The sequence below is a fragment of the Malassezia vespertilionis genome, chromosome 1 (genome assembly GCF_029542925.1).
Source record: "Malassezia vespertilionis chromosome 1, complete sequence".
In the NCBI taxonomy this organism is placed as follows: domain Eukaryota; kingdom Fungi; phylum Basidiomycota; class Malasseziomycetes; order Malasseziales; family Malasseziaceae; genus Malassezia; species Malassezia vespertilionis.
This window is the reverse complement of record NC_079247.1, coordinates 891,773-918,504: the sequence shown is the minus strand read 5'-3', so window position 1 is coordinate 918,504 and position 26,732 is coordinate 891,773. Positions and strand designations below refer to the sequence as shown.

General features: G+C 52.6%; 13 protein-coding genes and 2 non-coding genes across 15 annotated transcripts; 12 read left to right on the top strand and 3 right to left on the bottom strand.

Moving 5' to 3' along the window:
• Nucleotides 1–306: 306 nt before the first annotated feature.
• MVES1_000528 (uncharacterized protein) lies at nucleotides 307–1,734 on the top strand (the record flags this gene model as incomplete). The annotated part of the gene is made up of 1 exon (XM_056205386.1): nucleotides 307–1,734. The coding sequence occupies one exon, from the start codon at nucleotides 307–309 to the stop codon at nucleotides 1,732–1,734; it is 1,428 nt and encodes a 475-aa protein (XP_056061361.1).
• Nucleotides 1,735–1,766: 32 nt separating this feature from the next.
• MVES1_000527 (uncharacterized protein) lies at nucleotides 1,767–2,275 on the bottom strand (the record flags this gene model as incomplete). Its single annotated transcript, XM_056205385.1, has 2 exons — nucleotides 1,767–1,860; nucleotides 1,890–2,275. The coding sequence occupies 2 exons, from the start codon at nucleotides 2,273–2,275 to the stop codon at nucleotides 1,767–1,769; spliced, it is 480 nt and encodes a 159-aa protein (XP_056061360.1).
• Nucleotides 2,276–2,745: 470 nt separating this feature from the next.
• MVES1_000526 (uncharacterized protein) lies at nucleotides 2,746–5,074 on the top strand (the record flags this gene model as incomplete). Its single annotated transcript, XM_056205384.1, has 2 exons — nucleotides 2,746–2,939; nucleotides 3,115–5,074. The coding sequence occupies 2 exons, from the start codon at nucleotides 2,746–2,748 to the stop codon at nucleotides 5,072–5,074; spliced, it is 2,154 nt and encodes a 717-aa protein (XP_056061359.1).
• Nucleotides 5,075–5,178: 104 nt separating this feature from the next.
• Nucleotides 5,179–7,907, top strand: MVES1_000525 (uncharacterized protein; the record flags this gene model as incomplete). The annotated part of the gene is made up of 2 exons (XM_056205383.1): nucleotides 5,179–5,182; nucleotides 5,467–7,907. The coding sequence occupies 2 exons, from the start codon at nucleotides 5,179–5,181 to the stop codon at nucleotides 7,905–7,907; spliced, it is 2,445 nt and encodes an 814-aa protein (XP_056061358.1).
• Nucleotides 7,908–8,216: 309 nt separating this feature from the next.
• URK1 (uridine/cytidine kinase) lies at nucleotides 8,217–9,808 on the top strand (the record flags this gene model as incomplete). Its single annotated transcript, XM_056205382.1, has 2 exons — nucleotides 8,217–8,225; nucleotides 8,273–9,808. 2 exons carry the CDS (start codon nucleotides 8,217–8,219, stop codon nucleotides 9,806–9,808), a joined length of 1,545 nt encoding a protein of 514 aa, XP_056061357.1.
• Nucleotides 9,809–10,082: 274 nt separating this feature from the next.
• Nucleotides 10,083–11,483, top strand: pzh1 (protein-serine/threonine phosphatase; the record flags this gene model as incomplete). The annotated part of the gene is made up of 1 exon (XM_056205381.1): nucleotides 10,083–11,483. One exon carries the CDS (start codon nucleotides 10,083–10,085, stop codon nucleotides 11,481–11,483), a length of 1,401 nt encoding a protein of 466 aa, XP_056061356.1.
• A 117-nt stretch (nucleotides 11,484–11,600) lies between these two features.
• On the top strand, nucleotides 11,601–12,541 carry CAF16 (CCR4-NOT regulatory complex component; the record flags this gene model as incomplete). The annotated part of the gene is made up of 2 exons (XM_056205380.1): nucleotides 11,601–12,162; nucleotides 12,189–12,541. 2 exons carry the CDS (start codon nucleotides 11,601–11,603, stop codon nucleotides 12,539–12,541), a joined length of 915 nt encoding a protein of 304 aa, XP_056061355.1.
• Nucleotides 12,542–12,600: 59 nt separating this feature from the next.
• On the top strand, nucleotides 12,601–12,703 carry MVES1_000521. The gene has a single exon. It is a non-coding gene; the product is annotated as a tRNA-Trp (tRNA).
• Nucleotides 12,704–12,786: 83 nt separating this feature from the next.
• utp7 (putative U3 small nucleolar RNA-associated protein 7) lies at nucleotides 12,787–14,616 on the top strand (the record flags this gene model as incomplete). The annotated part of the gene is made up of 1 exon (XM_056205379.1): nucleotides 12,787–14,616. One exon carries the CDS (start codon nucleotides 12,787–12,789, stop codon nucleotides 14,614–14,616), a length of 1,830 nt encoding a protein of 609 aa, XP_056061354.1.
• An 89-nt stretch (nucleotides 14,617–14,705) lies between these two features.
• Nucleotides 14,706–16,581, bottom strand: MVES1_000519 (uncharacterized protein; the record flags this gene model as incomplete). The annotated part of the gene is made up of 2 exons (XM_056205378.1): nucleotides 14,706–16,447; nucleotides 16,485–16,581. The coding sequence occupies 2 exons, from the start codon at nucleotides 16,579–16,581 to the stop codon at nucleotides 14,706–14,708; spliced, it is 1,839 nt and encodes a 612-aa protein (XP_056061353.1).
• Nucleotides 16,582–16,932: 351 nt separating this feature from the next.
• On the top strand, nucleotides 16,933–18,606 carry MVES1_000518 (uncharacterized protein; the record flags this gene model as incomplete). The annotated part of the gene is made up of 1 exon (XM_056205377.1): nucleotides 16,933–18,606. The coding sequence occupies one exon, from the start codon at nucleotides 16,933–16,935 to the stop codon at nucleotides 18,604–18,606; it is 1,674 nt and encodes a 557-aa protein (XP_056061352.1).
• A 52-nt stretch (nucleotides 18,607–18,658) lies between these two features.
• MVES1_000517 lies at nucleotides 18,659–18,750 on the top strand. The gene has a single exon. It is a non-coding gene; the product is annotated as a tRNA-Ala (tRNA).
• A 62-nt stretch (nucleotides 18,751–18,812) lies between these two features.
• Nucleotides 18,813–20,331, top strand: rsd1 (Phosphatidylinositol-3-phosphatase SAC1; the record flags this gene model as incomplete). The annotated part of the gene is made up of 3 exons (XM_056205376.1): nucleotides 18,813–19,942; nucleotides 19,976–20,047; nucleotides 20,079–20,331. The coding sequence occupies 3 exons, from the start codon at nucleotides 18,813–18,815 to the stop codon at nucleotides 20,329–20,331; spliced, it is 1,455 nt and encodes a 484-aa protein (XP_056061351.1).
• Nucleotides 20,332–21,874: 1,543 nt separating this feature from the next.
• On the bottom strand, nucleotides 21,875–25,069 carry MVES1_000515 (uncharacterized protein; the record flags this gene model as incomplete). Its single annotated transcript, XM_056205375.1, has 4 exons — nucleotides 21,875–23,738; nucleotides 24,174–24,288; nucleotides 24,333–24,974; nucleotides 25,018–25,069. 4 exons carry the CDS (start codon nucleotides 25,067–25,069, stop codon nucleotides 21,875–21,877), a joined length of 2,673 nt encoding a protein of 890 aa, XP_056061350.1.
• Nucleotides 25,070–25,179: 110 nt separating this feature from the next.
• Nucleotides 25,180–26,364, top strand: PBY1 (putative tubulin--tyrosine ligase pby1; the record flags this gene model as incomplete). The annotated part of the gene is made up of 1 exon (XM_056205374.1): nucleotides 25,180–26,364. One exon carries the CDS (start codon nucleotides 25,180–25,182, stop codon nucleotides 26,362–26,364), a length of 1,185 nt encoding a protein of 394 aa, XP_056061349.1.
• Between the last annotated feature and the right edge of the window lie 368 nt (nucleotides 26,365–26,732).

The following is a 26,732-nucleotide window of genomic DNA, read 5'->3' as shown; positions in this document are numbered from 1 at the left end:
CAAGCAAAAGGAATGCCACACTTTTTCTGTGGCAGAACACGTGATAAATACGTCGCTGCCGGGGCGTCTTTCTCTTTGCGTGCCATGATACGAGAGACGTTGCGTCGCGTATGGCGCGTCGTGCTATTTACGGCAAGTACGCTATCTCTGGTTCAACTTGTTTTTTTTCTGCCTCTATCACTGGAGCATAGCCGCGAGACCTTTTTAGCCTACTCAGCGGCTCTCGCGTGCTTCTACTTCTTCCTCTCTACGCTCCGCTGGACTACGGCTGGAACGCGATTGGCCTATGTCACGATAATCGTGTCAATGTCGCAGAATTTGATTATACCCGTACTCCTGTTTGTTTGTGCACGGCTTTACTCGCCGCTTCCCGCGACGAACCCTGTTGTGGAAGCAATGCGCAAGAGCGGCAGTGGTCAGGCCACCTCGACATGGATCCAGTCTGTATCGCTCGCACAGGCGATCCAAGGGTCCAATGCGGTGCAGTCGATTCTATCTATGCTGCCTTCGTCTTGGCTTTCTGGCGAGCACGGCTTCTTTCGCGCTACATGGCTCGAAGGGAGTGTCGCGATGGCAATCCACGGCGAGCAGTACGTCTTGTCGCATATCCCCGAGTACTGGTACAATATTCTTTTGTACATGAGCCCCGTGTTCTCTCTTCTTGAGGGATTATCAAGTCTCCTTGTCATCCAGTCTGTCTCGCATCTCTCCCGCTGGCTTATCAATGATACAGAAGATGGCAAACGCAGTAGGCAGCTGCGCGGCAGTCGAATCATCAAACGCCTTTTGTCGTTTGGCTTGGATCCATCGGAGGTGTGGCAGCTTTTGTTTCTTATGCTGTCCGCCATTATTTACGTTGCAGCCGTGTTTGCCTTGTACATTTGCTTCGACGGCGCTTTCGACGGCCGTCCGATTACCGCTGCTGCGATCGGCGCTAGTCTTGCATCCACACTGTGGATTTCGGGCATTGCGTTCACGATACGCAAGGCAAATGTCGTGGAGACGAGCTTGATGTTTGCATACGTGGTGTTCAATATCTACCAGCTCAACACGTCGATGCGCCTTGGGACGGATCCGTTGCAGATGGTGCGCGCATTTAAAGCATCACGCCTTGAGAGTCATACGCCTTTCCTCCTGGCCACCTCAACCGATGCCTTTTTGGACAGGCTTGTGGATGCGGTGGAGCACAGTTTGCACGTACTCTCTGCGGCCAGCGAGGTACTGCCCAAGACGGTCATTGTAAGCCTGGTCTTCCGTCTTATGGTCTTGTACTCCGCTATTCGCGTCCTTCCGCGCTTGGATACGGCAACTGCGTACGACGTGCGCAGTATTCCCACTTCTGACGCACAGACCAAGCTCGCAAACGATAAAGAGGCGCAGGACCAAGCAAAACTAAACGACTTGCTCAAGAAGGCCAAGGAGCCCGGCTCGCCAGGAGCAGAGAGTGTGTCTTCACATGTCCCTGAAACGCTGTCCAAGGCGCCGACTGCGCCACGGGAAAAGGCTCGGCGCGTTGCGTCCGCCGCGCGCCCCAAGCCGGACTCCACCATCTTGCCCGTCCTTGTCACATACTCTCGTTTTGTCTTGATCGCCGTGTACAGTCATTTGCTTTTGCTTGATCAAAACCACCAGATTTACTGGCGCTTGCTCACCGTTTTCTTCACCTTGTGCCTCTGGAGTGTGGAGCTACTAATGAGCAAGGAAGAGGCGCCGATGGCGGCGATGTACGAATAAAGTAGTCATCTTGTAACTTGTACCATAGGGGTCTATCTGGGTGTGGTATATGGCCGCCGTGCTGTGCTAGGTGCATACCGCTGCGCTAAACTGTACACATTGCGCATTGCATCTGCGATCCCCTCGCTGCGGTCAGTGAACACAGCACAACTTACCCTGTCACTGCACTCGCGCACACAAACACGATCTGTGGCTCGGGAAGGCCGCGCTGTGCATTCTCTTTCACGAAAGATGCGCAGCGCTTCTGAATGGTCGAGCGGACATGCTCGAGCACACCGCGCGCATGAACCTGGTCTTGCGGAAAGCCATGCGAGGCCTTGACATCTGGCCCAAGCGCATCCACTTTGCTCACGACGATCACCAACGGCTGTCCGCGTTCCGCAGCATCGCCCACAAAGGTAAACAGTGTAGATAAAATGCTGTCGCGATATGCGGTGCACGCTCCATCCACAACCTCGGCATCGGTCGCCCATCGCACCGCGTCCAGGACCCATACAACTGCATGCGCATCTTTCAAGTACGTTTTCCACAAATCACGCATCGATATTGAGCCTCCAAGATCCCATATGTGCACGACACTTTTATTATAAGGTATATCAAGAACATTTTGTCCTACTGTCGGCGCGATGCGTGACGACGGTCCTACGCCATCCAAGTACGAAGCGCGCAGCTTTGCGTGAGCACTTCTCAGTACACCTACCCTCTCCAGCATCCATGTCTTCCCCGATCCTTTCAGCCCAATAAGCAATACATTGTATACTGGCTTACGCGTAAACTCGTCTGCCGTCAGCATTGCACCAATTACCCACCATACAGCCCCACCAACAAGTGGTACATTGCGCACGGCCAGGCGTGGCTGGCGCGTGGCAGGATGTTGTATCACGTGACTTTCTGACAATGGGTTTCTGCTGATTGGTGGAAAATATCGGGAAACGCTGGAAGAGAGCGTTCGGCAGCGCCAAAGTTTGTTACCAACCAGCTTGTCGGTTGAGAGACTGCTTGTGTGTCACGATGCTTCGCTCCTTGAGGGCATCTAAAGCGCTTAAGCAAACGCGGATCAATGCAGGATCTGCCAAGTCTGCAGCTGTGCTGCGTGCAGCTGCCTTCTCGACGTCGGGCGCCCGGTGCCAGGCTACGCCTTCGCCTGAGCCGCCCAAGCAAGTGAAATTGTTTGTCGATGGAAAGGAGGTCGAAGTTCCATTGGGGTACGTCATGCAATGCTACGCACGCTAACACTTTAGATCTTCCGTTCTTCAAGCTTGTGAAAAAGCCGGTGCTCAAATCCCGCGTTTTTGCTACCATGAACGGGTATGTACCATCCATCTGCTTACCATCCCAGCTCAACGTTGCCGGTAACTGCCGCATGTGCCTTGTGGAAAGCAAAGGTGCTCCCAAGCCGCTTGCGTCATGTGCCTTCCCCGCCATGCCTGGCCAGCAGATCTTCACAGACTCACCTGTTGTGGCAAAGGCTCGCGAGGGTGTAATGGAGTTCCTGCTGATGAACCACCCTCTGGATTGCCCTATTTGCGACTGGGGTGGCGAATGTGATCTACAGGATCAATCCATGCGCTACGGTTCCGATCGCTCGCGATTCCACGAGATTGGTGGCAAGCGCGCCGTGGAAGACAAGTACTTTGGCCCGCTTGTCAAGACTGTCATGACACGCTGCATTCAGTGTACCCGCTGTGTGCGTTACGCGAACGAAGTTGCCGGTGAGGACGATCTTGGCACCACGGGCCGTGGCAACCAGCTGCAGATCGGCATGTATATCGAGCGCATGATGACCTCGGAAATGTCCGGTAACGTGATTGATCTCTGCCCTGTGGGTGCATTGACCGCACGTCCCTATGAATTCCGCGCACGCCCGTGGGAGCTGAAGAAGGTCGAGTCGGTTGATGTGCTCGATGCCGTCGGTTGCAACATCCGTGTCGATGCGCGCGATCTCCAAGTCATGCGTGTGCTTCCGCGCACCAACGACGATGTGAATGAGGAGTGGATTAACGATCGTACTCGTTTTGCCATCGATGGCCTCAAGTACCAACGCCTCACCACTCCTCTCATCCGCCAAGGCGACCGCTTTGTTGCCGCCTCATGGCCAGAGGCACTCGAGACGATCGCCAACGGTCTCACAAGCAGTGGCGCACAAGGCGACGAAATCCAAGGCGTTTCCGGTGCGCTTTGCGACGCCGAGTCTATGGTCGCGCTCAAAGACATGATCAACCGCCTTGGTTCAGAGAACGTCATCACTGACGAGCCGCGCGGCGAATCTGCGCCTGTACACGGCGTGGATATTCGCTCCAACTACACGTTTAACTCGCGCATTGTAGGTCTGGAAGAGGCCGACTATGTGATCCTGATTGGCACCAACCCCCGTCACGAAGCGAGTATCATCAATGCGCGCATTCGCAAGAGTTACTTGCAGCACAACCTCGACATTGCAGTTATCGGCGAGCCCGTCGATCTCACATACGACTACGACCATCTTGGCACAGACGCCAAGGCTGTCGCGGATCTTGCCGCGGGCAAAGGCAGTGGTGCCGAGCGCTTGAAGCGTGCGTCCAAGCCGCTCGTCATTGTTGGCAGCGGTGTTGCCGATCACCCTGACGGTGCTGCAATTCTCAAGAACGTCGCAAAACTTGTCGTGGACAACCAAGACAAGATGCTGACTTCCGAATGGAACGGTTTCAACTTTTTGCAGCGCAGTGCGGCGCGTGCTGCCGCGCGCGATATTGGCTACACTGGCTCGCCTGCTACGGAGGGCTTAAAGCCCAAGTTTATGTACTTGCTCAATGCCGACGACATAACCGCGCAAAAGATTCCCCAAAACGCGTTTGTCGTTTACCAAGGCCACCACGGCGATGTCGGCGCGCAGTTTGCCGATGTGTGCTTGCCCGGCATGACCTACACAGAAAAGGCAACCTCCTATGTTAACACGGAAGGCCGTGCACAGATTACGCGTCCCGCTGTTTCTGGCGCCGGCGCATCGCGCGAGGATTGGAGGATTTTGCGCGCGCTTTCCGAGGTTATCGGTGTGCCGCTTCCGTATGACAGTGTTTTGGGCGTGCGCGACCGCATGTTTGAAATTGCGCCTTCCTTGGTGCGCTACGACCATGTCGAGTTGACTTCGGCGGAAGTGGCCATGCTGGGGTTGCAGCAGATGGCTGCTGCGTCGGACAATGCGCTTGGCACGCCACTCCGCAACCCTATTGAGAACTTCTACCAAACGGACCCTATTTCGCGAGCGTCGCCGACCATGGCCAAGTGCGTGCAAGCGTTTATCGAAAGGAAACCCACATTCCAAGAGAAGTTTGCTCAAGGACACGCACCCGCTGCGCCATAATGTAGCTGTAGCTTTGCCACAGGCCATATTCCCCGTTGAAAATACTTTTGACTCAGTCGCATACGTCCGAATCATCAGTGCCACGTGGCTGCTGCATGGCTTAGATGCGTTTGTGTCTTTTGTCCTCCCGTCGATCGCCTCCGCGTAAGGGTCTCTGTTGCAGCGTAGAACGATGAAAGCTTAATGTCATATTTCCACAGTTCAAGCGTGTGAAACAACTAGAATGAGTAAATCTGAAAAGGTGTTACCGCCGCCGCCGACTGTGCGGCTTCAACGCAGCCACACCCCCTTCGCACAGTCTCGACAGCAACCAAGCGATGCCAACGCATCCACGAGAAAGACGTCCGAGCGACGGAATCGATCCTATTCAGGAAGCCGAATACTAGGGACAGCGTCGAATCAACAGCTTGAAGTGCCGCGAGAGCGAGGGAGGGCGAATAGCGTTGGCGGGATACTCGATGCGTACACCGAGGACTTGGAAACCCCGCCTGATTTGCGCAGCGGATCACGATTTAACTTGGGGCGCCGCTTCTTTTCACGCTCTGGGCGCTCTGAGTCGGACGAGTTTGCCGTGGCAGGTCCCATGGATACGAGCTCCGACGTGCTTCAGCGCCGCGATCGGGATGAGGCTGCGCTTCTCCCTGCACCCGTTTTCCAAGGTGTAAATACGTACGCGGGCCCCTCTATTTTGCACAGGCCTTTTGAAGTGGCGGATTTCACTGCGATAGAACCGCACGAGCACCCATTACAGCCCGTGCCACCGGTGCTTTTTGTGGAGCACACCTCGTCCAGTCCCATACTTGGCAAACGGATGTCCAGCAGCACCTTCACCCAGGGTTTATCACCCAAAGAGATGCCGCAGCAAAACTCTGGTTTAAGGTCCAGAGGCTCCTCGGTAGATCGTCGGGATATTCCCGGCTCTTTTTTGTCCCAGTTTAAAGATGCTGCATCGTCCATGAAACCCAAACTCGCTTCGATGTGGTCAGGAGGGGCCAATACGGATCAAAACGAGGCGCAAACGCCCGAAGCTGGCACTACGATAGACGAAAGCAACACGCGCGAAGGATTTTCGATCATGCATCCAAGCACCTGGCTCTCCAGTGCAGAAGAAGAGGCGAAGCGCGAAGGAATGCGCCACATGCACTCGGACCAGATGGTGGACTACCTTGATGTGTTGGACCCAGCAGTCACTGTCTTCAATGCGCTGCAGGACTACGGGAACAGTGTCATGATCCCTCATATACCCTGGATATACAACCGGCGCCCCACGTTACATATTGACCGCGTTGTATCCAGCAATTATGCCCCAGAAGTAAGTCCCACCGAAACATCCCCATTGGGCTTTCCAGGCCAAAATCCGTATGCGACACTTGGTGCCGAGGAGCAGTCGAACGATTGGAACTCGGACAACTTGCATCGCACACAGCGGGAAAGCTCTATTCACAGCTCGAATGCAGACATGCAAGATGGGCTCCGCCATGCCGAGATTGTCAACAAGTATCGGCGCGCTAGCTTACTCGGCGACATATCTATCACCGATTCGACGATGGACCGTATGATGGGCGAGCCTCTGCACCACCAACAAACCTTGGACTCCACTGGGTTTTCCACAGACAAACCGCTGATTGAGTCCGAGGCGCAGATGGAGGAGGACTTGGAAGACTTTATGGACCCGCACACGGACAAGTGGTGGGACATGGACGAAGAGGAGCGCAAGGAGCTGGAGCACCATATACGATACTTGCTTACCAACAAGTCTAAGACGAAACGTGCGCTCAAAGGGTTTTTAAATTTTATTCGAACTCCCATGGGCTTCATTCTGACCACATACGGCCTCCTTATCACCGGCTGGGGCATGTTGATTTTCCTTCTCGTCTTGCGCTGGGTCGTATTAGGCGACGAGGCGCATCAACGGTACTGGATCGAAATTTGCGATCAGGTCCTTTGTGCTCTCTTTGCCGCGGTGGGATTGGGCTTTGCCCCGTTCCGTGCTGTGGATACCTACAGGATGGCTTACATTGCGCACTACCACTTTGTGACGTATAAGCGCCGCAAGCTGCTGAATTTGCCCAAGCTGGAGAATGAGAATGAGCTGCCACGGTACTCGGATAGCCGCATCCAGAAGCTGCTGCATGGTTCTCCGGACGCGGATGAGGCGCCAGAAGGGGACAATCGCAAGGAATTGCGCGATCCAAGTAAATATTTGCAAGCGATTGGTGTAAAGCATGCACAGGGAGGATATGCTCCAGAGGTGTACGGCGTGGAAAATTTGTTTGGACCGATACCAGGCCAGCCAGGAGCAGTGCGTACAGCACCAGAAGCGCTGCAAAAACAGCGACTTCAACGCGCGCCATCTATCAAATCCATGGTATCCAAGGATACAGGCGAAGTAAGCATGCTCAGCCCGACAGAGCAGGCGATGCTCCAGCACCAGCAGCGCATGTTCCATGCCTCACACACGTTTTACCGGTACTGTGAGACCTCGACGCACTGGCCATTTCCGCTTCGGATTATGATGGCAATTGTGATCTTGTTGGACTCGCATTCCATTTTGCAAGCCACGCTCGGTGGTGTTACATGGGGGATTCCCTACCATCACAGGCCAACGGCTCTTACCGCGACCATTATTAGCTGCTCTTTATCCTGCAATGCCATTGCAGGCATTCTGATTTGGCAGGGAGGTAAACGTACACGCAAGACCGAAGTTGTCAAGCGCCGTGTAAAGTTGGCACTCGAAGAATTGGCGATTGAGCGCATGGAACGCAAGCGACGCAAGGCTGCTGAGCTAAAGGCATTACAGCATCAATATTCCAAATATATAGTCCGAGCTTGATCTTGCGAATAGTAGTTTGATAGCATGGCAAGCTTGTGCATATCGAATAACACCTCCACTTTACGCACGGTTTCCTTAGCGCCATGCTCCAGCGCTCCGATTCGCAAGGCGAAAACATTCATGAATCGGCCCCGGCACACGGCCTGCGCAATGCAGAAGCGCGAAGCACAGGTAATTCAGGGACGCAGGGGACAAGCGCTGCTGTGCCTTCGGATGCAGAGCCCCATCGGTCGTATAGCAAAACGTACGTTAAGACATTGCTAACCTACAGTACCGTTATTGCAGGCGCTGGACGAGAGCAGTGGTACAATGCAGACGGTATTCCTATTTCACCAGTACGTGCCTCTCTATAAACTAATTCCTAGTATCTTGTTGGAGTAGCAGGCGGAAGTGCGAGCGGCAAGACATCCATTGCCAAAGAAATTTTGCACCAACTGCCACACGTGCCTTGGGTGGCCATCGTGAGCCAGGACGCATTCTACCGGCCTCTAACCCTCGAACAGACGGAGCTTGCTTACAAGGGGCAATTTGACTTTGACCACCCCAGCGCGATCGACCAGGAGCTGCTGGTCCACTGCATCTCTGAGCTCAAAAGGTCGCGCGCAGCGAACATTCCCGTGTACAGCTTCACGCACCATCAGCGCACCACAGAGTCCACGTATCTGTATGGACAGGCAGTAATCGTGCTCGAGGGCATCTTCGCGCTTCATGACCCCGCATTGCGCGCAATGCTCGATCTGAAAATTTTTGTGCAAACCGATCCCGACATCATGCTTGCACGACGAATTCGCCGCGATATTGTGGACAGGGGCCGGTCTGTGGAAGGCGTGTTGGACCAGTATCTTCGTTTTGTCAAGCCATCCTTTGACACGTTTGTCGGCCCTTTGGCGCGGTATGCGGACATCATTGTTCCAGGTTCCAACAATGGCGTCGCGATCGAAGTCATCAGCCAGCATATTGCCAAGCATCTCAAGTTCACGCCGAAATTTCCAATGAGCGCACAATTATCGACAGACATTGCCTGGGAAGCGAGCAGATACCCCACGCACCGCGTCTTGATAGGCACGACAGAAAGTGGTGCCCCTGCGCATCTCGTCGAGCGAGAGTCGCCGCCACTGCCTCCGCCGCCAATCCAGCTTAAACACGTTGAGCAGACGCTTCCGCTTCCCCCAAATGTGTCTGTGCTTCCACAAACTGCCCAACTGGCGGGCCTGTTGACCACGATGCACGATCTCAACACGCACTCGGGTGTGTTTTCAAGCGCATGCAAGCGCGTGGGAAGCATGGTGGTAGAGGCGGCGATGTGCAGGCTTCCATACCGCACGCGCACGGTACAGCTTTCCACAGGCGGCGAGTATGACGGGCTGGAACTGGACGTGCAGCACATTTGCGCAGTGTCTGTCCTGCGCTCGGGCGAGATCCTAGAGAAGCCACTCCGTCGCGCATTGCCCGCATTGGCGCTAGGATCCTTGCTCATCCAAAGCTCGGATAGCAACTACCGCCCGTTACTCTATACTGTCTCGCTGCCTGAATTTCTGCGCGTACGCAGCAGTGCGGAGAATTCCTACGTGCTACTGACAGAAGCACAGATTGGCACTGGCGCTTCCGTATTCATGGCCGTGCGTGTTCTGCTCGATCACGGTGTACCTGAAGATCACATCATCATTCTTTCTCTGCTCGTCTCTGCAAAAGGCGGCGTATGGGCGCTGCAGTACGCATTTCCAAAGGTGACGATTGTCACTGCCGGCATCGATCCGGGACTGCAGCGATTCGTGTGGCCCGCAACGCAGAACGAACAGCCCCTGCAAGGCGACGCAGTCACCGACGCGGCCAAAGACCGCGTCGTATTTGCCATCACCCCAGGCTGCGGTCAAATGGGCGACAGATTCTGGGGCACATAGCGCTCAATGTTGGTGTGGGGTACCAGCACTGAATATTTGTCATGCTTAGGCGCCAGATAGTATATTAAATTTGATTGGCCAGTTGAATTTTTATGTGCAGACGGAACGAGCCGGCGCTGCGCCGCTGCGTTAGTCACGCAGCACCAGTTCTCCTTGCTGCCGTGCCTTTCGCCAATCCCTGCCTTTCGTTGTGCGTGCGCGGAAGAGTGCATTGTCAGGGTCAGATACACGCAAACTACTCGTATACCTTTGGCTGCAGTAGCCATATTCAACGATGCTGCGCTCCTTTGGCAAGATGATGAGCGGCGTGTCGCGGCGCTCCAAAAGCCGCGGCCATGACGCGGATGATCTACCCGACACGGCGAGTGCAAAGAGCTCAGAGAGCTTTTCTTCAGTAACACAGCATGATGGAGACGATGTGCCAAGTACACGCGGCGTCCCGGTGCTCAACGAGCCGGGCGCCAGTACCAAGTCTCGCAGCAGCGAAAAAGGGGAGCTTGATGGCAAAGAGGGCACGGGTCATAGGGGAACGCAGCCGATCTCTGCAAGTGCAATGTCGTCTGGCCACTCCAGCGCGATGCTTACGCCAGATGCTCGCAGCCCACACAGCCCACACCCCAGCAGCCATTTTGGGAGCTCCCCTGGACAATCGGGGTCTTTTTCCGGCGCTTCGCCGATCTCTGCAAGTCTTACGAGCGCTGACGGTGTGAAAACATTTGATATTGACGATATGATCTTGCGTCTCTTGGATGCGGGCTATGCATCCAAGATGCCGAAACCCGCGCTAAAGATTCCTGAAATTATGGCCGTCTGCCAGGCCGCGCGCGAAGTCTTTCTAAGCCAGCCCACATTGATTGAGCTGAGTCCACCCGTAAAAATTGTGGGTGATACGCATGGACAATACCAGGATCTGCTGCGTCTATTTGACATGTGCGGTTTTCCGCCCACATCTAACTATCTGTTCCTTGGCGACTATGTGGACCGTGGAAAGCAGTCGCTAGAAACGATTCTGCTCTTGCTTTGCTACAAGATCAAGTACCCAGAAAACTTCTTTCTTTTGCGTGGGAATCACGAATGCGCAAATGTGACGCGTGTGTATGGCTTCTACGACGAATGCAAACGCCGCTTAAATATCAAAATTTGGAAGACGTTTGTGGATGTGTTCAATACGTTACCCATTGCTGCCATTGTGGCATCCAAAATATTTTGCGTTCATGGGGGCCTCTCCCCGTCCCTCTCGAGCATGGACGATATACGGCGCATCGAGCGTCCCACGGGTGTGCCCGATTATGGGCTGCTCAATGACCTGCTCTGGAGCGACCCCAGTGATACGGCGCTGGACTGGGAGGATAATGAGCGCGGAGTGAGCTACTGCTTCGGGAAAGCGGTCATTCAGCACTTTCTTGTACAGTACGACTTTGATCTGATCTGTCGCGCTCATATGGTTGTGGAAGACGGGTATGAATTTTGGAATGAGCGTACTCTCGTCACCGTGTTTAGCGCACCTAACTACTGCGGCGAGTTTGACAACTTTGGCGCAGTGATGAGCGTATCAGAGGATCTGCTTTGCGCATTTGAACTGCTGAAACCCATGGATGGACCCACCCTTAAGAAAGAAATGGCCAAAAACAAGCGCAAAAGCTTGGTACAAAATGCACCCCAGTCACCATCGTGATTGCTCGTGTTTCATTTGACGTTATTCTGTACAGAGCGCCCTTTTTTTGTGGCCCATAGCTACCTCATATCCAGCATCCTGAATATTTACGTAAGCGTACTTCGTGCTTTCTCCTTGATGTCGGGCGACGTGCCAGCCGTGAGCGTAAAGGATCTGCGCTATCAATTTGCGCATGGGTTAGGAAGTGCTTTGGATGGATGCACATTGAATCTGAAGCGCGGCTCGCGCACATTGCTGATCGGCGCAAATGGCGCAGGGAAAAGTACCTTGTTGCGACTTATGGCGGGAAAAAGGCTGTGCGATACCGATATCCAAGTATTTGGGATGGATGTATTCCGTAGTCGGCCGCGTGGGGTGACATATCTTGGTACTGAGTGGGCTATGAACCCTGTAGTGCGTGGCGATATATCCGTGGAAGATTTTTTGAACTCGCTTGGTGGATTCCGCTTCAAGGAGCGCCGCGATCGGCTGTTGGATTTGCTGGATATCGATTTGTCCTGGCATATGCATGCGATTAGTGATGGAGAACGAAGACGAGTGCAGCTTTGCATGGGGCTGATGGAGCCGTGGGATTTGCTACTACTCGATGAAGTTACGGTGGACCTTGACGTGCAGGTGCGCTGCGATCTGCTAGACTTTCTTAAAGAGGAAAGCAATGTGCGCAATGCTACTATTATTTGTATGTGTGTTAGATACTGACACCAGACGCAACACACATTTTTGACGGGATCCACGATTTTCCTACCGATATAATACATATTCAATTGGGACGTACCACCACAGACACATCTCTTCCGTGGCCGCTGAAAGTTTACGCAGGGATGCCCGAAACCATTTTGCAAGCGCTTCCGCAAAACCTCGTGGCCGAGAGCAAAGCAGGGACAGCGCACGAGGTGTCGCTTTTGAAACTTGCGCTTGGATGGTTGCGCGAAGATCGTGCATTGCGCGAGAAAAAAGAGCGAAAGCAGGGCATTAAACGCGGAGCGAAACGCGATCAAGAGACGACAGACGCGCGGAAATTCTTTAGCCAGTATGACTACCATGCACATTACGCATAGTCTTTTTGTCTTGGTCTACTACTATATAACTACGCATTTTAATCATAATTGATGCACCTGGCTGAGTGGCGCAACGGTAGCGCGTCTGATTCCAGCATATAAGGAATATTTCCTTACAGTGGAGTCTCCAGAAGGTTATCCGTTCGAATCGGGTCTCGGTCACCTTTTTTGTGTGAACAGACCTCCACGTGTGATCAACTTTTTTTCCGCATCGACGCCTTGCAGCACTTTTTTACGTTCACACCATGACGGGGAGCAAGCGCCACGGCAGTGTCAAGCACTCAGATGCGGCATTAAAACAACAGTTAGATAGTATTGCACAGTCGACCCGTATTCCTGTGTCGCTCCAGCAGTCGACGCCCGAGGATACGCTCGGGATGCGTCCACCAAAAACGCTTTCTAATATTCGCGACAAAAAACTGCGCTCCGAACTTTCGAAACAGTACATGGCTAAGAAACGCGCAGTAATGCACAGCCAACTTGCTGATGAATACTTACATGGCGCTGCTCCCGGTGAAGATGCAGGTATGCTAGAAGCTGATGACGAAATGGAACGTACGGCGCGCGTGACCCAAGCCCAGATCCAGGAAGAGATTGGTATTGAGACTGCACGCAAAGGATTTGAGCTGCAGCTTGGTGGTCAGAAAGGCATCCCAAGTCTTGGCCCGTACCGGCTCGACTACACAAGAAACGGCCGACATCTCTTACTCGGCGGGCGCAAAGGTCATTTGGCCGCATTTGACTGGCAGACAGGAAAGCTTTCGTGCGAGATCCAAGTGCGGGAAACGGTGCGCGATGTTTGTTGGCTACACAACCAAACCTTTTTTGCGGCTGCGCAAAAAAAATATACCTATATTTACGACCAAAACGGTATTGAGATTCACAAGCTCAAGGACCATATCGAAGTCGAGCGCATGCAATTCTTACCCTATCACTTCCTTCTTGCAACTGTGGGAAAAGCAGGATATCTCAAATATCAGGACACATCAACAGGGCAGATTGTCGCATCGCACCGCTCTGGTCTGGGCGCTTGCCAGACCATGTCGCAAAACCCACTCACAGCCGTCATTCAACTGGGTCATGCCAATGGCACCGTTGGCCTGTGGACACCCAACATGCCTACTGCGGCGCTGCAACTGCTTGCTCACCGTGGCCCCGTAACGGGTATCTCTGTAGATACTCGCGGCGGTGGACGCGAGATGGCAACCTCGGGTCTGGATGGCCACGTAAAGATATGGGACATGCGCATGCTCGGTCATGGGCCCCGACGTGAATGGGTGACGCGGCGGACGCCCGCAGATGTCGCATACTCGCAGCGCGGCTTACTTGCGATTGCATGGGGAACGCATGCGAGCTTGTATGATACTCACGCTAAGCTCGGCAACGCGCCGCCTGGCCCTTACCTCACGCACAATTTTCCCCAGCAAATGCCTCTTCAAGTCAAGTTCTGCCCGTACGAAGACGTGCTTGGCGTGGGCCGCGCAGACGGCTTTTCCAGCTTGATTATTCCTGGTGCCGGAGAACCGACATTTGACACTAGCGAAGCCGATCCTTACGAAAACAAAGTACGCCGTCGCGAGCGCGAAGTGCACGACCTTTTGGACAAGATTCAGCCGGATATGATTACCATTGACCCTGACTTGATGGGTCAGCTGAATACGCGTGCGTCGCGCGCGGACAAACCCGTTGAGGCCTCGCGTGCTCCTGGCGCCAAGCGCGCCGCTGACGGAACGCCCTATGCCAGACTTACGCGGATGCAGCGTTTAGATTTGGATGACAGCATGGAGACAGAGGCAGATGTGGATTTGGATGCACTTGCGCACGAAACGTCTCGCGCGCAACGTGCGGGCAAAGGAGAGAGAGAGAGAAAAGCGCGTGGGCGCAATAGCTCCGTGAAGCGATACTTGCGCAAGAAGCGGCAAAATGTTCTTGACGCCAACACCATTGCACTTCGCGAGAAATACCAAAAAGAAAAGGAGCAGAAGCGCCGCGCTTTGCAGCGCCACAGCAAAGAAGCGCTGCGCGAGCCGTCGGCGCTTGATGTGTTTGCGAATGTAAAGGGTCCGCGCAAGTAGGATAGCGTGATAGGAAAGATTGGAGTACAGATCTATTTATACAAGTGCAACGCAAACATTCCAAAGCAATACGAATCGGTTTCTAGTTCTTAAAACAAAACGGTCCAAAGGTAGAGGAAGAAGACGAGATACGCAACAATCACCATCTTTACGATCGGGCCGGTCAGCGGTGCAATCTTGCGCTGCTGATTCCTAAGTGCTTCAAGCTCGTGGTCGGTCAAATTCGGCTTGCCAACGTGCGAAACGACATGTTCGTAGCCACGCACCGGAGACTCCATCGCATCCCACCAGGTCCTGTTTACCGCAAATTGCTGGGCGCGTTGGCCCATCATCGCACGTAGTGTCCGGTCGCGAATAAGGCGCTCCAGCAAAATGCTGTACACCTGCGCACACTGCTGGAAGGAACGCGAGCCAGCAGACATGGCCGCGGCAAATTCCTTCACCGTCGGTATTGGCGAGGCAAGGCCAGGCTTAACATTGCTACCGGCAGCGATGGCACATGCCTTGTTGCTCGCACACTGCTGCGTCTTAGGTGAAACAGGGGAGCTGAAAACTTTGTTACCTTTGGCAGATACGCGCTCATTGGCAGCACCTGAGCCCGCGGCAGAGGACTGCTGGCTCATTACGCGTTTCACATCGAGCAGGAGCCCTGTCGTGCCGTGGCACACCAAGTCAGAAATGCCTTCTGCGTGAAGACCGACGACAGGCAGGCCAGAAGCAAGTGCCTCCAGGACGACCTGCCCAAATGTCTCGGTGAAAGAAGGGAAAGCAAAAATGCTGCTGCTCGCAAACATGGAGGCAAGACGCTTGCCCTTTTGCTGACCCATAAATGCAGCATCCAGCTTGTACTTGGCACAAAGACGCGTCAAGTCCGCCCTCGCTGGACCGTCTCCGACAATAACAAGCTTAGAATTGTTGCGCACGGCGGCGGGCAAAAGACGGAATGATTCAACCAGCAAGCGTATGTTCTTCTCCCAGCTAATGCGCCCAACATACAAAATCACCGCTTTGCTCTCGCCGTCTGTTACAGGGTTGTGGCCTTGCGGCAATAACGCAGGAGGAAGCGTGAATCCGGGCAGAGGCGGCAGGTCGGAAAGGCTTTCGTAGCTTGGCGGCGGACTGAGTATCGGCGACACGGTCGGCAGCGACTCAGGTGTGCGGATAAATGCCTCGGCCTCCGGTGACGCATCTGTTATCGCAATTTGTTTCGCGCGATGGGCCGCTTGGGTATGAAGAGTGTTGAGCAGTGCGGACGACTTGGGCTTGCAGCCCCAGCTCGCGCGCAAATTCTCGTCGCGCATACCGGGTGTGAACAGATCCGTATCAACACCGCGGCCCCAAATTTCGACGTTGGAAAATCCCTTTCCTTCGAGCATTCGTCGGGTCGACTGACTCGGGCAAAATACAAGTTCGCACTGGTCGTGCAATGCGCGGGTCAGTTTCCACATAGTGTTTTCCAAAAACGGTAGACCAAATAGCGACGCATATGTGGGCAAGTTCGTATGGTAGGATGACACGAACGGTACGTCTGGCAAAATGTGACGTACAGCGTACATCATTTGAGCGCCGAGCCAGATAGGGTCGACAAAATGGACTACATCCGGCTGAAACTGTTGAATCCGGCGGAGAAAGCGTAGTCGCATAAAATTGAGTTTTAGGCCAGGATACACAATCAGCGGGATGCCAAACGTGCCCACGACGGGGTGGCCAGAGTACTCCGTAAGCGGTGTGTCGGGGCCGAGAACTAGTGCCTCGTGTCCCTCTAAATTGAGATGTTCTAACAAACGCGCGAGTGTACGCGTAACGCCGTCCACTTTAGGTAAAAAGTTTTCTGCTAATTAGCCTTTGCCCCTCGCAAAAACACGCACCTGTTACGATTGCCACGCGTATTTTGCGGCGTTTGCGATCCTGTGCGTACGGGTAGGATACCGCTTGCAAAGCAGCGTCATTCTCGAAACTCATCATGGTGGACGCGTAGTTGAAGTGTTGCACCTTGTTTATCCAAATATAACAAGTTACAAGGAGGACAGGAAAGTGGGATACAAAGATCTGCGCGCGACTTACCCTACCACTTTCGTCCGCTAGGTGGATGAACGTGCGCAGCGCTCCGTATTATGACTAAAAACGCCCCACTTTGTTACACGTGCAAGTGTCCACGTTGGCCAGACTTGCGCAAAAGCACCCACTGCCCAATGAGCGACTTCGCCGCGTAGTGATTTCATTTACACACCTCGACACACACACCGGCACAGACTTTGTGTGGTACGCGTCAAATTGAAACGGGCATTTACGCGTAGTGTAAGAGCGGTAGGGACAATGGACTTTACGTCGACGTATCAGCATGCGTCATGGAGTTGCATTTCGTTTTCGCCTGGGTCGACGTTTATTGCGTATGTGGGTGAGCCCAAACAAAATGGTGTGTTTGTTCGCGTTACAGGTACACTGCAAGTCGTGCGGTCGTGGGAGCTTCCTGAACCAGTGAATGCGCTGGAATGGTCAAAAGATGGACTGTTTCTTCTTGCGAGCTCCTACACTGATACATATGCAGCCCGTAAATCCTTGTCCTATGTTCTCCCTTTGGACCCGGACGCGACAGTAACCGATGGCTCCGACGATAACCGTGGCTGGGTAGCTTGCTTGGACGCAGGACTGCAAGGGTTGGAAAAGGCTATGTGGGTTCCTGTGTGGCGTATCCCAGCGGTGCTTCAGCTTGCACATTACAATTCTGACGCGATGATTTACTCTCTTGCCGACCAAACATTCACCTCTGTGCCTAGCATCGTCGTCCCACATGTCTATGCCAACGCAAAATGGCCCGATCATTTTGGTGTGGTGCAGCGGAGCGGTGAGCATGACTACTTTGTTTTGTACTCGCCACAATCTAAAGAAGCGCCAACCATGGACGACCCTGTCCAGTACGATCGCAAACGGACGATCAAGTTGCATACCACGGCTGTCCATGGCGCTGCTTGGAGTCCTGATAGTAACTACTTGGTGGTCTACGACGACTGTCTTGAGTACCGTGCATGCATTTATACCCTCGGCGGCACATTACTTGCCACGTGCTCGCTGTCGCCGGACACGGAGGAGGCGCTAATAAAAACCGGAGTAGAAAGCGCGCAAGCTCAATCGACGCTGGCCAAGTTGGAAAACGATACACCCCGCCCTGGCGGAGCACGACGCGTTGCTGTGCGTGCAGCCCGCATCCCCAAGACACAGCAATTCAAAAGCAGTTTATCCTCTTCTTTACGGCGCAGCGCTGCTACATCTACCACGACGCGAGTTGCAAGCGGCGGTTTAGGGATTCGGTGTGTTGCGTGGCAGCCCTCGAGCCTCTTCCTCGCGCTTGGTGGGTACGATGAAATAGTGCGCATACTTTCCGGAGATGATTGGTCGTTTTCGTGTGTACTCAACGTGACGCAGGCGAATTTTGCGTCCTCACAGCACGACAAGGCAAATACCATTGTCTGGCAGGAACCGCAGCGTTGGCCACGCGAGGGGATTGTGCCCATGGATCAGTGCCAGCTCCCGGTGGAGTTACCTATCAAAAAACCGACTGATGATGTGCTATGCGACGGTATTGCATGGATGGAGTGGAGTCGAGACGGCAATGTTCTCGCAGTACGCAATGAATGCACACCGACGGTAGTGGCGCTCTACGACTTTACGCCAATGCTCGAACGGAAACACTTTTGCCCCAAGCAACTGGGTTTGATTGTGTGTGCTACTCCGATTACATGCACAGCTTGGCGGCCTGGCTCGCCGTGCTCGCTAGCCGTGGCGAATGGATCGCAAGCCATTTATATTTGGTCGCTTACAAAATCAGAGATGGGAGCAGAGCAGAGCGCCGAGGCAATCGCAATACCAAATGAGGACTTTGCTGCATTGCATTTCTGTTGGTCGCACGATGGTCAATCCTTGCTATTAGCCGATAAAAGGGCATTTTGCTGTGCCGTGTTCGCACCCAGCGGACAGGAGGATGTAATGTAGTGTACAATGCGTCACTTATAACCTTTTTATCCTAGCCGATTGTATAATTATAGGGCGCGTGGTGGAGTGGTTACCACGTCCGCTTTGCAATCCACTTTCAAGTGCACTAGCGGTAGGTCGCGGGTTCAAATCCCGTCGTGTCCATTTTTTTGCTGTACAATTTAGTATCACGTGCGACTTTGGTCACACACTTCTCTTTCCAAACCATGTACGCAGATCGCGAAGAGGCTCTGCGTGGCATGCCACATGCAGCTCCAGCTTATGGAGGGACGTCCAATGCCCAAGAGCGTGAACGAGAGCTTCAGGAGCAGCTTCGGCAGCGTGCAGCGGACTCAAGGCAGCGGCCACTTTCTGCCGGACACGCGTCGCCAGAGGAGCAAAATTTGCAATATGGACGTACTGAGCGCAGGCGAGGTGGGCATGAGGGTGAGCGTGCTCGTTACAGCTACGATCGTCGCAGTAATATGGACGACGGGCGGGGACACGACAATTGGCGCCGCAATGAGTACACACGACGAAGGAGTCGAAGCCCGAACGTCTCCGTTACGTCGACATCTACTGGTTACGAATCACGTTCCGTTTTTTGCTCACGACTTTCTGCCGCAGTCGGACAACGCGATCTGGGTGAACTTTTCGAAGAAAAATTGGGCGAAAATGCAGTGGCCAGCGTGCATATCAACGTGGATTTCACTACGGGAAACAGCAATGGCACTGCCTACGTGGAATTAAACGATGGTAATTTGGCACACAAAGCGCTGCAGCTTACGGGTGAGACAATGTTTGGCAAGGCCATTGCTGTGCAGCCCGTGGAAGCGGCCCGCACACATGCCTCATTCCACTCACTAAAGATTCCTGCGTTGGAAACAGCGCCAAGCTCTGCTTCCCATCAATCATATGCACTGCCAACATATGAACCGCAAACCCATGTGAGTAGCTTTCCACCGAACTCGAACCCAGCTGCGCGTCTATACGTCGGCAACTTGCACTTTGACATTGCATCGGAGCATGTTCGCGCAGTATTTGAGCCGTTTGGTGGAGTTGAGGATGTGGAAGTGTACTTTGACAACATGACCGGGAAAAGTAAAGGATTTGCCTTTGTGCAGTTTAAGAGTGAGGATCAGGCTCATCTTGCGATGGAGCAACTCAATGGATTTGAGCTTGCTGGCCGCCCGTTGCGCATAGGAACATCTAATGCGCGCGTTCCCAATGGTCCCGCGCGACCTACGGACAGTATGAGACATTACGACAGCGGAGCGCGCAATGCTACGAACCCTGCTGATAAGAAATTTGCACTCATGGAAAAGCTTGCTCGGGTCGATCCACAGTCACAAGAACCGTACGTATGCGCTTGACTCAGTGCTGACTACAGTGTACGCCCCTCCTCGATTCCACGCGCTACTACCAGTGCGTTGGCCCTAAGAAACATGTTTGATCCTGCGACGTACGTTGTGGTGCAGCTACTTACCCTGCAGCGAAACTGGGAACTGGGCGCCAGAGCTTCAGGAGGAAATCAGAGTCGAATGCGAAAACTTTGGTAAAGTGCTCAGTGTGTTTGTGGATAAAGAGAGTGTTACTGGTGAAGTGTTTGTTTCGTTTGCCGATGCCGAGCAAGCAGAGCGTGCGCGAAGTGCATTGACCGGGCGGTTCTTTGCAGGGCGCCGGATTGAAGCGAACTTGTACGTTATTGTATCTGACTCATTTCAGCGTTTCTGCAGCATTCATTAAAGCGAAAATAGGATAGCTGCCTTTTTGTCAGTACAGTCAGTGCATAGACATATGCCGCTCGTAGTGCGAACAAAAAAGTTGCCACGTGATTGTGGAGGCGTAGGAGCCAATTTTTTCTCGGTATTGCAGCTTCCCTGCGAAGGTGTGAAGCAGCCCAAATGGCCTCCACGGAGGCCAATGGTAATAGCCCAGCGCACCCTGTTGAAAAAATATGGATATGTGATATTGATGGGTGCGGCAAAGTGTACCGCAAAGAAGCGCGACTCATCGAGCATCAGCGCTTGCACACAGGCGAGGTACGCAAAATTGTGACTACTTTTAACCTCGCAGCGCCCATTTAAATGTACGCATGAAGGATGCAACGCATCTTACATGCGCGCCACACACTTGGCAGCACACATGCGCTCTCATATGGATGAGCAGCAAAAGCCGTTCCTATGCTCGCATACAAATTGTGGCAAGCGATTTTGGACAGCACAGCATCTTCGTCGTCACACAGTGTCTTGTCATATGGACGACGATGCTACGCGGGGAATAACAGAGGAAGAACTCAGAACGTCACTTGGGGAGACTTCAGTATCTGGGTTATACATGTGTGACCAGCCGAATTGTGGCCGCCTTTTTTTTAAGCGCAAGCATCTTCGACTCCATATCCGTCAAGCGCATGCGGATTGGGAAGCATTGCAACACGAAAACGTTTCTCAAGATCGTATAATGAACCCCTATGTGTGTGAACATACTGGCTGCGGCAAACGGTTTCCAACGAACGCAAAGCGAACGCAGCATAGCAGAGTGCACGACATGTCGAGGTACATGTGTGCACTGCCACATGCGGAAGACTCTGCACCTCGTACATTTTCCACTTGGACAGAATTGCAGCGGCATATTCGTGAGTGGCATCCGCCAACCTGCCCCAAACCCGAATGCTGCGGTCGCACGTTTGCAAATAAAGAAAATTTGCGCAAGCACATGCGAGTGCATTCGTCCGGCAATGACGATATCTACAGCAGCGATGAAGAGGCGCCCGTAGAAAGGGGCGCTGAAAAGGTCACATTCCCGTGTACGTGGGAAGGATGCGATCGTTTTTTTAGCAGTCGCTACGCGCTCAAGATTCATTTAACACGTGTGCATCGTCGCGAAAAACCGTTTGTGTGCGATACGTGCGGGCAGCAGTACGGGTATCGACACCTTTTGCGCCAACACATTGCACGGTTGCATGGTGATACCCCTCTTATACCCGAACCTGTTACAGTAACACACCCCAACATTGCAAAACTCGAGCGCACCGCACCCAATGACCAACCGAAACGAGCATTGCGCGCCAAAATGTTACCATGCCCTTGGCCACAAATATCATCTTGTGTGGGTGCATGCACAGAGCATTTTGCGCGCCTGTACGACTTACGACGCCATATGGAAAGCAGACATGCAACGCATATCACAGAAGACGAGCTACGCGCTATTTTACCGCACAATGTGATTATGCAGCTGCCTACACCCCGCGCAAAACGTGTAAAAACAGTATAGTCCCTTGTATAACTAGTTACGCATATATATCTCGAAGTATGGATTGCAGCGACTCTTTTTCTCCCGCAATGCTCGTTACGCGACAAATGACAAACGCGAGTTCCAACTGCATGGCGCGAAGTGAACGCAACAATTGGCGCAAAGATTGTTCCACATTCTCTCTAGTCGTGCGCATAAGTGGAACGAGAATGCAAAGGCGCGACAAATGCTCTGATTCTGCTTTAAAAGTGCGTTCTAGTTCGTCTTTCCGTGCCTCATGCTGTGCAAGAGTGTGTACAATGCAATCAAACGAAAATGCCAAAGTGGAACGAATCTGAGAAGGTTCGACCACCGACGCAGCGTACACAGGTTTTTCTTGCTCGGCGAGGGGCCCTGGAAGCAACACGTCCAACACACTGCCTTTTATAAACGACGGTGAAAGCAGCGAAATGTGCGCTGCATCGTCCCATACTACACCGCCGTTACTCAAGGAAGCGATATAATTAATTCCATCCATCCACGTAAATAATTCCTTGTCACTGGGTTCTGGTTGGAGCAGGTACCAGTAATCATCGGAGCGCAAGCGAAGCATGGATAAGTCGCTCATATCGCTTACACATAACGTATTGCGCAGCGGTGTGATTTCGTCAGGACAAAAAGGAATAGGCTTTGTGGTATCAGTCCCCACTATCGCCGCTTCGAGTCTATCGAGCATGCGGACATCCTTGAACCAAAGAAGTGCAGAGCCTGTTAAAAGTACTGCATAGGAGCGCCAGCGGCTGCGAAGGCCCCTTTTCTCGTTATTTTCATTGACACCGCGACACCGAACCATACCACTTTTTAGAATGCGCACAATATAGCTCGGATGCTCGGGAAAGCTGCGTGAGTTCCAAAAGAGACTTGAAAAAAGAGTGCGCTGCACTGGCTCATACAAAGCCAATGCAGAAGCATCAATACATGCAGCGTGAAGAATATCCACACATTCGAAAGACGAAAGACAAGTAACGCTTTGTTCAAGCACGGACGGGAATGTTGCGCTAATCCGAAAATTAAGTATGCTGCCCGTGGTGATAAGTTTGTACAGTGCGGTGCGCTCGCGCACTGCTACCGAACGAGGCTTTCGCGCGGATAAGGCGGCACTTTCGGTGCGGGTATAAATAAATTCAACCAAGGTGACGTTATCGTAAATGCATTCAAGGACAATGCGTTCAATACCGGTTTCGCTGGCCAAAGACACAAAAGCAGCCTTGGTCATGGTCGTACGGGCATTTTTGTTAAATGTATGCGTGTGTAGCAGCATAATAGAAAAAGAAAGTGTGTACGCCTGATCGTGGGTCAATGCATCAGGATTGCAAGCAACATAACGAGAAGCAAAAGAGTCCAAAACGCGATCCACTTGTTGGCTCTCCACAGGAAGGTGCTCCAATGCCAAAAACTGTCGAAGTGCCATATCCAAGGGGTAGCCAGCAAAATGGAACCGTGCCATGTACGCACGTAGAGCTGCCCGCAAAAACTCTGAGTCGTACATTGCCAGCAAGGCGGCAGTACGCCCTTCGTGCTCCGCACTGGTCTTGGAGAAATGGTACATTTGCCGACTAAATGTTGCAGGCTGCTCATTGGGAGCAATTGCAATAGGAAGATTTATTGCATGCATATCCTTCGCGTTACTTTCTAACGGTTGCGTTTCGATAGGCGCTAACGGAGATTCACAAGCGCTCGCTGGCGTATCCACTTCTTCAATAGTGCGATCGAGCCCATGTTCGAGTGAATTCACTTTAAACACAAGACCTGCTTCTTTCATTCCTTCGTCTAATACATTCTCCTTATTACTGCGTTCCAACTCTTCATCCCGCTCTACCATAAACATAGATGCATCTTCCCAGTCCTGAGTAACATCGGGACTGTGGCACTCAGCATCATAGCTTGGAGATTCAGATATCGTCCATTTGCTCAACTTATGCCGTAGTGATTGACTGTGGGTGATTTCCCCTACAAAAGAGGACGTCCTACCAATTGTCATATTGAATCATCGTATGCGCGCAAGGACGAAAGACTTGCGACAAAAGCAGTGTTGGACTAATAAAATGAATTATATAAGCGACGTTGCGTCTACATTTGCCCTCTTGCACGGTGTCAATTTGAGCGCATCAGGACGCAACGCCTTCGCTTTGGAACTCTTTTGCGCTGCAAAACACTAGATAAAGCGTGCTTGTCTCTACATGAGTGACTGCAGAGAAAGCAATAGCTAAAATTTTCATAAATGGTGAATCTGGTGTCGTAATATTTATCTCGCACAGTAGATAAATCGTACGGCCGTGAACAGCACAATTATCTACGAGTGACGAGTGCGTCGCGTTTTACGAGGTCGCTGGCTCGGCGAAGTGCTCAGCAACTCTTCAGAAACCGCGCTTTGCGGTTCTAAAAGAGGAAGTGTTTTAGGCGTTGTCTCCACTGCTGGGTTAGCTCATGTTACATGCAATTAGACACGAACGTACTTGATTCCATCAGAGTATAAGTAATCTCGCCGCTGCTTGGGTCCCGGACGGAATCGATCACCCAGTTTGACGCACCTTCCTGACAGCGATGCAGCTGAGCACCAAGCCAGTCAAGATAATAATCATCCTCCCCAATATCGTCCACATCGTCTGTCGCTTCGCCAGATACGCTCTCATCATTTTGAACGACCACAATTTCAGAAACGTAGCCGCCAGGAAGAATATGATAGCTCCATTTTACATTAGCGGGCGATGAAGTCACGCGAGTATCTCGCATGCGAGGCCCCAATGGATGCCGGATGTGTACGTAATTCTCGAGTGGGTTAAGGAAGGAGTTTCCATGCGACCCGGATGCCTCCAATGGATAATCCTCCCAGCTGCGCGTGCTGGGCTCGGGACGTAAAGCCCGGTGCTCATCCATCACATCGTTTAAGAGAAATTGCGCGACAAAAAGCGCATCATCGTTTACACCTTCGCCACGTATGGAGAGTAAGCGCTGACCCATAGCGTCAGCAAAAATATCGTAACCCATAAGATTTTCCAGCTCCTCTGCAACCCCACTGTCAAGTATATCGGTACTGTCACTAAAGTACAAGAGCGATCCTGGGTTTTGCCGCTCTAAAATGGTATGGGGAAGAACCACTGAAGCTACGCGTTAGAAAACGGTATAAATCTGTACACGTACATGGAATAAGATTGCGGCTATCGCCCACCTCCTCGATGATGACCCTGCCCATGATGAGAGAAACGGGAAACAACGCAGTGTGCGCACACCCGGGAAACGTCATTATGGAGGTGTGTACACCTCTCCACACACATTGCATGCTCTGCCGCTGTCTCATGCACAATGCCAACGGCGTGGATATGCTTTCCAGGTGCACCTTACACGCAATATGCTGCAGCACAAGGAGCGAAGAATGCGCTTATTCCATATGGCTGGACATTGAGCATCCCCTCTGATGATCAGACACCGTCAGATTCTGATGAAACGCCTAAGAACATGGATGCATACGTTGCCGACTACGACTTGCTTCCGTTCGAAACCGTGCTGGAAAATGGAAACCAGGCAATTTGTAGCAGCTATGTTATCCGCAAGGCACTTATTCGTAAGCATTATCTTGCACAAGCATTGCATACGTTTTGCGTGAAGCGCAACGAGACGGTTTCCGTCGCACCTCAAACCTGGGCGTTGGAAATTCAGTTTGCTGATGAGCTTGACGAGCTTTTAGCAGATGACTTGTACGACCTGCGCGAAGCACTTGAGGCGAATGTGGATATGCCAGAAGCTGAGAAACGTTGGTTCATTCTCAAGCCAGGCATGGCAGACCAGGCGAATGGTATTCGCTTGTTTAACTCGTTGGAAAAGCTAGTGTCGATCTTTGAAGAGTTTGAAGAGGAGAGCGATGAGGATGAGGATACAACGGACTTAAGCACGTTATCTGTGTATGCAAGCCAGTTGCGCCATTTTGTCATCCAAGACTACATTAGCGCACCACTTCTTGTCCGCCCGCTTGGGCCGGACTCGGCGCCACGAAAGTTTCATCTGCGCGCTTATGTGACTTGTGTTGGCGGTTTACAAGTGTATCTGCACGATGATATGCTTGCGCTCTTTGCATCTATGCCATATACCCAGCCAAATGACGAGTGCGATTTGGGAGGGCATTTATCCAATACATGTCTTGGGGAGCGGCTGGCCGGGTCCGAAAAACTTGCGAGTGTCTTTTTATGGCGGACATTGGAAAATGCATCGATGTGTGTACCGGAGGGCTTGGATCAGGTTTGTGGCACACTGACGAGGGCGCACCTAGAAAAGGTTCGTGCGCTAGCCACAGACGTTATTGGGACAGCGTTTGAAGCGGTTGCACGAGAAGCATCGGTTCACTGGCAACTATGGCCAAATGCATTCGAGATTTTTGGTGTAGATCTCTTGGTGGGATACGAGAAATTAAATAACAGCACGATTATGCCAGACAATCTGCGTGTGTGGCTCCTGGAAATAAATGCGGTGTGTATACTACAAGAAAATTGCTGACTTTTAGCAACCCGACTTCAAGCAAAGTGGATCCGAATTGCAAGGCGTTATTGAGCACGTATTCAAGCGCTCCATGCAACTCGGCATCCTTCGCGAAAGCGAACAAGAAGCATGGCGTGTTGGAGAAAGCAAGGGACAAGTGACGAGATGCTTTGTGGAGTCACTGCTTCATACTCCGTAGATCAAGAGGAAATGTCTTCAGTAAGAAGCTTGGCATTTTGTGCAAGAGGACTGGGATGTGCGGGTGTATTCTGCGTATGCTGAGCAAGAACACGGGACATCGTATCATTCGAATTGTCGGTCAAATAATGCGGCGTGCTTTGCCGCGACGTGGGCCTCCGTACGCGCTTGAGCCGGGTCATATTTCT